This window comes from Pygoscelis adeliae, unplaced genomic scaffold, assembly GCF_000699105.1.
Source record: "Pygoscelis adeliae isolate BGI_AS28 unplaced genomic scaffold, ASM69910v1 Scaffold190, whole genome shotgun sequence".
Lineage (NCBI taxonomy): Eukaryota > Metazoa > Chordata > Aves > Sphenisciformes > Spheniscidae > Pygoscelis > Pygoscelis adeliae.
Genome location: NW_008823922.1, coordinates 2,469,285 through 2,478,562, shown reverse-complemented (window position 1 = coordinate 2,478,562; position 9,278 = coordinate 2,469,285). Strand labels below are relative to the sequence as shown.

Here is a 9,278-nt window from a genome sequence, read left to right as displayed (position 1 = left end):
GTTTTTCTCAAAATTCCTCTGAACTTTGGACAAATCTGAACACAGGTCTTGTTCAAGGTTTGGATTTCTAGAACCAATAGCTGGCCTTCAGTGGCTATCCTATGCAACCAAGTCTAAACGTATGCGGAGATGGCAGGCTCAAAACTGACTTTCTCAGGAGAAAAGGATACCTCTCTTCTATACTAGATTACTGTTGCTAGATTATTGGCACATAGTCTCGTCTTACCTCATTATTGTTATAACCCTCTTATAAACTTTAATGGAAATTCCACCTGCAGAACCAAAGGCAGAAAGTTATCTTTGCAATTCTTGTTCCATATTAACATCTGGATGCAGTACCATTGGGGAAAAGAAAGCAAATTCCTCAATGAACTATGTTTAACCAACTTGCAGGTGGCAGCTATCAAAAAAACTGATGCACATGTACCGGCTAAAGTTATTAATGAATGATCTGACATACCAAGTCAGACAAATGTCATATGTAAATAGATCTTCAAATGTATACATACAAAAGCTGCTACTGTATCTAGATGATCATTTTGGTTTGTTTCTATACCCCATAGCTCTGAATCTATCCACTGAATGTTTACTCAGCACGTGTGGTATAAATATATTCATACACTAAAATTGACACTTGGCAATTTTTCTTTTTTTTTTTTCTTTCTTCTTTTTTTGCTGACCAGCAACAAATTCTGATATCTTTAACTGTAAACCAATACTCAATAAATATGCTGTGTTCAGCAAAGAGACATGTTTTGTCAATCAGGGTTTTGCTGCACTCTAAGCCATGGGCTGCGGGGGTGGGCGCGAAGGAGGAGGTCCAGGAGGGGCTCGGGATGGAGGTGGTCCAGGAGGTGGCTGCCTGGAAGGGGGCTGAAGAGACACAGGAGGAGAAGAATTCCTTGGAGCATTGTTGAGAGGAACATCATCGCGCCGCGGCAGCTTTGGCGGTGGGCTGTAAGGGGCAGAGGTTCCATCTGATTTCACCCGAGTGAAGTTTATGCATCTTCCCTAGAAGTAAAGAAAAATTCGTTACTCATCAAAAGCAGGTGTTTTAACTCAGCAGCAGCTAGCTAAAGGGAGGACAAGCAGAGGGCCCAGGCCGCACTTAGAGATTTTCATCCAGTATCATTCACTGCATCCTAGACATGATATTCAGACCATGCTGTACTGAAGGTCAGCACTAGAAACCACTGCTTTCTTTGGGTTTCAGATCTCCTGCCTACAGACGATAGCCTAGGACTGGTTTAAACCAAAATGGACCCCAGTGTGACTTTGCTCACACGTACCCTCTGCTCTGCTACTAGAGCTATGCAGAACATGCCTAAAGCCACAGCTCCACCAAAGTCATGCCTGCCTTGGTGAGATCCCTGACTGAGAAAGCTGTGCTTGAAAAAAACTCATAGCAGACAGGATTATACCAGAGGAACAACCTTAGCAAAGACACCATCTGTAGCTTTCTTTTTCACTGTGATGCTAGCCTAGCTGGTGTCCATGCTTTGAACACCACAGTGGGATAGTGCATCCGTCTTCTGTGCTCCAAATGTAGATGCGGCTTCCCTCACAAACACCGACAAGGTTTGGGACTTGCACAAAGGGCTCTCCAATGAATGTGTTTCCAGAATGGATGTGGGACGCAGGCAGGCAGGACGTGATGGAAGAACTGTGGATGGAGATTTTAAAACAGGAGTAGCTTGGGTTTGAAAAAACAGCAAGCATTGGGGATGTCCTAGTCTGCTAGGGGCTAAATGCAAATACATCAGGGTTTCCTTTAGCCAGAACAAAGCTTTGCATAGGTTCCCACTAACCAAGTTCCAGGCAGGAAGAGAGACAGACAGACCCCAAAGACCATCTAGCCTTCCCTGTGAGGAGCAGCCAGAGGCTCCTGCTCACTTCAAAACCTACATGGCAACCTCAGTCAGACACCAAGATCTCTGCTGTCTGCTGTACTTGTTCCTCCCCACAGCCTGCCCCACTATTTCTGCAGAGGCCTCATGAAATCCTGCAGACACAACGTTGCGTGAGGAGATGCAACACTTGTCATCACTGTCTCCACCTCCTCACCTAGGGAGGTGGGAGGAGATGCTTATGCAAGAATCCAGCTGCCACAAGCTTGACAGAAGCCTGCGCTTGGAATTCAAAAAGGCCGCTCATCGTCATGTAGAAAGACTGGAGACAAAGATTGCCTCAAAATGCAGGAGTGACACTGCCAACAGCCCATTTACAGGAGCTGGGATGTGGTTTCCAAATAAGTAACTGTGGGCTGGAAAGTACCCTTCCCATCAGTGATGAACTCCATTTGCCAGCACCTTTTCCCTTCCGCAGCAGGCTTCTTTTGTTCCATGTAGCAATCATCCTAATGAAAATAACCTCTACAGTTTAACATGGAGGGGCATGCTACCTGTTTCTCTCTTTCCAAGGCAAACACTAGCTGGGTGAAAAGGAAAAAAACTGCTTGGTTTGTTTAGAAAATATCTGCCCCAGAAGGCATCTTCCCTCCATTGTTTTGAAAGACCCACAGAGCCACAATGCCCGGCCAGAGGTTTAGGCTGTACGCTGAAAATCAACAAACCAAATTCAGCTCAAGGTTATGCCAACATCCCCCAAGCAAAATTCAGGAGAAAGACTCCAGATTTATTCTCAGAGCTAAGCAGCTGTAGATCACGATCTCCACAGCTACCAATGGCTGTGATAACAGGGGAATACAAGAACCCACACCAGCGACAGATGACTGCTAGGTCAGTGCTGCCTGGCATGAGGAAACTCTGAAGGTGTTTAGGGAATAGGCTGAGTTTCTGTGGCAACCCCACAAATCACAGTTTCCCCTGGAATCCAGGCAAAAGCCATGACAGCTGAACCACATGTATTCTATTAAGTGACTTCCAACACCTGCACCTTCGTTCATGAAAACTATCCCTTTAAAAAGAAGGGAATCACTTAAGTCTATTGCTTCTCTAAAGAAAGTCAAGCAGAGTATCAAGAGAAGCTTGTGTAAGCTCCAGAGAGCTCAGAAAATGATTCAACAAATGTACCAACGCCCAAAGCGTACCACCCTACCACTTACTTGGATTGGATGGCTCAGGGCTTCAAGGGCTCAGCTGCAGCCAAGAGTTGTTTGAATGGGTGTGTTGTTGCCTGTACATGAGACATACTCAGTAGTTCTCAGTCCCAGCTTTCACCATCACAAATTCACCACTACACTTAAACAACAGCCTCAATAAGTAGGATAAAATCCCCTCTCTAAAAAAAGCAGGCTTGTTACAGCAGACTTTGGTTATGAACCAGGTTCAAGGCAATACTATTCTAGGGCCAGAGCTTCTGCATGGAAGTATCAAAGGGCAAAAGCCAAGGTCTTGGTTACTTCTGCACCAAAGATAAACCATTGGATCAAAAAAACCCAAATCAGTGCTTTGTTCTACTCCACCAGAGAACTGAAGTCCTCACCAGCGCTGCAGCAAGCAGCCATCCTTGTCAGCTTACAACAGCCGTTTGTATTCTGCTGTGCTCTATTGTATTCAGAGCAGACTTGGAAATTCAGCAGTATTTACTGCTATGCAGTGAACACTACAGATATATTTGATAGCTCAGCCTTGATATTTATAAAGTTATGAATTTAGAACACCTAAATCATCACCCAGGACAGAAAAAAAAAAAAGAGAAAAAAAAGTCAGAGGTATTCAGTTGAGATGCAGCTTATGTGGAAGGAAAAAATTAAGAACAGAACCATGTCCCTCATAGTAAATGCAAAGCTGCAAACCCAACACTAGTGCTTTTGCCTACAAGCCTTTCCTACCTCTCTGTTGTGTCTCTCTCCCAAACATCAATTCCAAATATATTCATAGTCTATAATCAAAGGGGATCCCATAAATCTGTTTGCATTACTTTCACTTCAGTTAAAGTGATAGGCGACGTCAAACTGCTGCCAGTTTCTGCCACACTCACTGATTTGTCAGACAGATGGGTAATTTAAAGGCCATGCGCCGCATTGTGTCATGAAAAATACGGTTGGGTTGGGAGAGTCTGACAGATAGAGGCTTGGATGATCGATGTATGTATTGTGACACCTCCTCACAAAAGATTATTGGTGTTAGCCTACAATCTCATATATCAAAGACTTCTGGTGAATACTGGAGCAAATCCTCCTGAGCACTTCAAGCAGCCATTGATAAAATGAGGCTGAACTCTTAGCCACTGTTAGGATTAAGGGAAAGGGAGGAACAAACGATAGTAAATCGTAAGTCATAATTTGGATTTATCAAGTGTATTTCATCAAAGGATTTCTAGGTTGAAGAATTAAGCCCTCCACTCATCACAGTTTCCTAATAACAGGGTGCCACAGCTATTCTACCTAACGTGCACATCTCTCTGGGGTTAGTTTATAAAAAAAATCCATGATGTTTCTCAAATAAATATGCTAACCACAAGATTTTTACTATTCTGTGTTTGAAAGGATTAAGTAATTTCCTCTCCAGAGACACATAAAGGTTTTTAAACCATAGAGAACATGGACAGAAATCAGGTATCCTGCACATTCACCTATGCTCTCCCTGTACAGGGGATTAATGGGGATTAAGAGCCACCATCACTTTAGTAGTGTTAACAGTATGTTTTTCCCTGAAGCACAGTATACACTAAGTGTTTTAGGGAAGGTGTCAGAGTTGCAAGGTGGAGTAATACCACGGTGATCTCAGGCACAACAGCTGTCGGTAGCTGCTTTATTGTTTTCTAGGAAGCAGACGATCTGCATAAATCCAGTTCTGGCTGGTTTCAGCCCTGCTCCCAGTACAGCATCCCTCAGATGGTGCGACCCGCACCGCGTACTGTCATTCAGGCACCAACTGAAGGTCAGCAATGCGCCATATGGAGTTACGCCCTTACTTCAGCTCACATCTGCACAGTCTTCCTAATGCACAATTATTTTGCTTCCCCATATGTCCATCCACTTGTTAGGCTCTTGTTATGCTGCTTGCCAAATTGGCTTTTCAAAAAGTACAAATACTGAAGCAGCGGGATCTGCCCTTGTCCCGACTCCAGCTTTTATCCCAATGTAACAATCACATGTGCAATTCAGGCACTTTGTACTTCTAGGCAATGCCTCCTCGACCACCTAGGATGTGTTTTTGTGTGTGGTTTAAGGGGGGGGAAGGAAGGGAGGAACCTCTTGAAAGCCACCGCATCTTGTTTCTGGGCTACTTTCATCATAGTGCTCAGTACATCACTGCCCAGTGCTTGTTCCTCCAAAACCTTTAGCTACTACTCAGCAAGTTTTCAATGGAAAGGAACAACTGTTAAAAGGACCCAGGCAATTCAAAGAGTGCCATGGGCAAGTGTCTTCACCCACGATACTAAGAGCACTTCAGCAAAAAGAATTTAAAAAATCCTCCCCATCTGCCAGTAGCCACCCCTTTTCTCTGTTTACTTTAATACATGCATTGGTGTTTATTTAACAAAAATCAAATCCAGTTTCATCTCTGTGCATGCCAGAGTATTTATGTACACAAAAGTATGTCCGTTTCTTATTTTTAGCTGCATCAGTTGACCTAATAAAAGATATCCTTCCTGTTACAAATTTTGCTTGAGTTTTCATTCACTCTAGGTTTTGCTTATGGAGTCTCAGTGCTGCAATTCTGACTAGCAGAGGGGGGTATCTGACTGAGGAAGAGTTGGCTTCACTTAAATGTTTACCGAAATTTCTTGGTCTTTGACTTTGTAAGAATATAATACTTGGCTTTACATTTTAGAATGGATTAAAATAAAATCATTCCTTTAAAGTTTGAACATAGCAATCCAAAACACCGGACCACCAAATTGAAAAAATAAAGTAGCTCCCAGTCAAAAGTATTACATTTAGGATACTGAAATTTGAAATGAACATAATTTCCTTGGGCTCAAATGAGTAGTCACCTTTCTTCCCAGTTTTGTTTACGGATGTCACTGGGATGACTCTGCCAGCTTGCTATGGACATGGTTCGTCAACACGTAGCTTCACTTCCTAAATACCTATCAATAGTTCAGTGTAAAAGTGGAGCTCTAAAACGCAAGAGAATAGATTCAGGTTTTTATGCTACCTACAAAACCACAAGAGCGAGCATCTACAAAAAGTCAGAATCACCTTAGCTAAGTGAAGGTTTTGATCCACACACCCAGAAACCAATGGGATATATACCTTTAAGATCAGTGACTTTTGCAAAAGTTGAATCTTGGAACAATTCAAGGACAGGGTAATCCCTGTCCTCTAATAAAGAACAAAAGCGTTCTAGCAGAAACACCGACACCAAGTATCCTAAAACAGCAACAGTATGGGAAACTCGTTTAGCAAATGTATTTATGAATGAGGTAGATTATGGATACAGTAATTTTATAGAGAAAGAGCTGAACCGAGGTGCTACAGAGTTCCCACTATTCAAGTTCCCTGGGCAATTGTCAGGATTAGCAGCTGGCTCCTCAGGAGCCAGGATCTATGCGCATCAGCCTTTGCCAAAAGCTTCCTCACGCTGCGCTGCTTCATGCTGACTGTGCGCTGAACATGTCACGGCTCATTAAAGCCTTCACGGATTTCCTGGGAATTGCACTGATTACCCTGCAGCATACAGGCTAGAAATTAGTGAGCCGCTGAAACAGTTTGCCACGTAAAACCTAAGCCTGCCTGGTTTTCAGGCATATTCAAGTAACTTTTTCTAACTCCTACTCTTATATTTGGGATTCAGATACTGTTTTCATGTTGGAAGTATTGGAAATGTCAGAGATTCCCATATCAGCAGTTTGGTGGCTGATCATGCTTTCAGGTCAATAAATATGTAACTTATAATTAATTTCTAATTCTTTAACAATTAAATTTTAATCATTGCCATTAATTATACTGCAGTTATTGCATTAATCACTAACGATTAATTTATTAACTTGTAATTAATTTTTATATGTAGCCATTTAAAGTTATTAGGTCTCAAATCAAAACATTAAATATCATCAACATAAAATATTTGTTTACATGAGAATCTGACTCTTTAAATATCTTCCAGTTTAATAAGTCCTCTCTTGTCAATAACAATTTGCGGGGGATCTATTTGGCAGCTAGGCACTGATGCGTAAAGTGATGGTAATCCAAAACTATGAAGGGATAAGAGAAAATGGGGTTGACTGAAGAGAGAAGGATTTCAAAAGTAAGGTCCAGTATAGTGGCAGTGTCCAACAATGAGAATATAATTATTATTTGCTTTAGTGCTGCTTTTAAAAAGGAGAATCAGTTCAGCCCATTCTTTATCCAGTGTATTATCTGGCCTCTTTATAAGTAAACTCATATGACTTCTGCTCCTTCCTTCTGTGATGGAGTTATTGGAGGGGAAGGAAATCACTGCATTGTGGAGTGTGAATCACTCATACTGTAACAGTGAGGACCCTATAATGGCCTTAGGTACATCAGATAAATTCAAATTGAAAATTACAAAATGATGAATGCAAATGCACAAGGATGATCTAAGCAGAGGCAGAAAACTCTGTTTACAGCACAGCGTGAGCAGGGTGGTGCTGCCAAGAGATGTAACCTACTGGGCTCACTCAACGTGCTTCACACCGCAAAAGGAATTAGACTGAGCTTTAAGATGTGGGAGGTAACACAACTTTAAACAGGACACATGTCCTGACCCAGGAAGGGGCAGTGATATTTAAAAACAGCTGAGGCACGTGCGAATCCTTCACACAGTCCACAAAGACACACTTACAAGCAAATTTTGTGCCTTTTCTCTTACTTTTTAGCAACCAAACTAAACCACCCACAAGCCGCAGTCACTGGCTCACTGGTGCAGCACCAGGGAGACACAGCAGAGAAAGTTAATCCCTGCTTCAGAAACTCTGACGCCCGAGTCACAAACGAGAAGATAGCTACGTACGGGCCGGGAGCAGAGCACACGGTGACAGTGAGACGCAGCTAAGCAATGCCTTGGGCTACCGACACATTCAGGGTAAAACCTGTTGCCCTAGCCGAGGCATGGCCCACATTGCTGCCCAGAAAGCCGAGATGCCCAAGCCCCTCTCACAGAGACAAAGGGGGACCAGCCTTGCTTTGTAAAGGGGCTGGGAGAAGAAATCCTTCAGAAGCCCAGTATGCCCTCAGGTACCCTGGCTATGGGAGCCAAATAGCTGAGGAAGTAGGATTTACGGGGTGGGGAAGGGAGGAGAGAGCATAGGAGCTCTTCTGACACCAAGTGTGTGATAACCTCGTCCAGGGGGTCCCCCAGGGGCCGAGGGAGGTAGATTGCCAGGGCAAACTCACAAAGAGGCCCACGGCCTGCACCGCACATAACAGCAGCAATAAAAGTCATCTTTCGGTTCCCTTGCTGGCCGAGGGGAAAGTCAACAACCACCAAAAGTCTTCATTTTTCAGATAAAAGAAATATGTCAAAATAAGTTTCACTTGGGCTTGAAACACATATGTTGTTCAATTCAAAACATCTTTTCTTTGAGTTTTGGACAGAAAAGGTGTTTCAAAACAAAAACTGAAGATATTGAGACTTTTTCAAGGGTATTTTTTCCACCTCAGCTAATTCCACTAACATGCAAAAATATTTACAGACCATCTAAAGAAGCAGTTTTTAGCCAAAACAAAAAAGAGACTCACGTGGAAAATGGTGTCCAGAACTACTGGGGAATTAAGATACAGATAGGAACTGTTTTGCAGTAAGATTAATAGCTGCAGTATCCCAGGCTACTGTAGCTTCTTTAATCAGAATACTGAGAGTTGAATACAATCAAGTACTGATAGGTTCCCAAGTCATGCACATCTGCAGACACTACTCCCCAGTTCACAGTCCCAACTGTGTGTGGCACTGCTTGAAACCACGGATGGGTCCTCTGGGAGCAGTCTATTCAGTTAGTTTGAAGACCAGTGCAAGAATACACTGAAGAGAAGTGGGCAACTTCCAATTTACCCCTGGAGAAACCAGCCAATAATGAGGCATCTGAAGAAGGAATAGCTCAGCCAGGGAAACTGGCCATTTAAGCTAGGACCAGGACCCTTCAGCAAAATGAACTTTGTGCTGAACACATCCCCACCGTCCAGCTCTCACATGCCTGATACCACTTTTACAGCTCAGGCACACAAGGAAGTGACATGGAGACATGGAGCAGGTGACATGGAGAACCCATCCAAGTATTGAAGACAGGGCTATTCAAATAATTTGTATCACGCTCCATTCAGCATCTTGTTTCCAGCCCTGCCTTAGCAGGAAAATGCAGCAATGGGCTACAGACACCTCCTGAAAGAATGGCCAGAGTCACAAGAT

General features: G+C 43.1%; 1 protein-coding gene across 1 annotated transcript in view; it reads right to left on the bottom strand.

Annotated features, from left to right (window-relative positions):
• Positions 1-597: 597 nt before the first annotated feature.
• Positions 598-9,278, bottom strand: part of ANTXRL (anthrax toxin receptor-like) — a 58,283-nt gene continuing 49,602 nt past the window's right edge. The window contains exon 18 of the mRNA XM_009320660.1: positions 598-1,011. Coding sequence (XP_009318935.1) covers positions 781-1,011 — 231 coding nt within the window. The 3' untranslated portion in view covers positions 598-780. The remainder of the gene's footprint in view (positions 1,012-9,278) is intronic.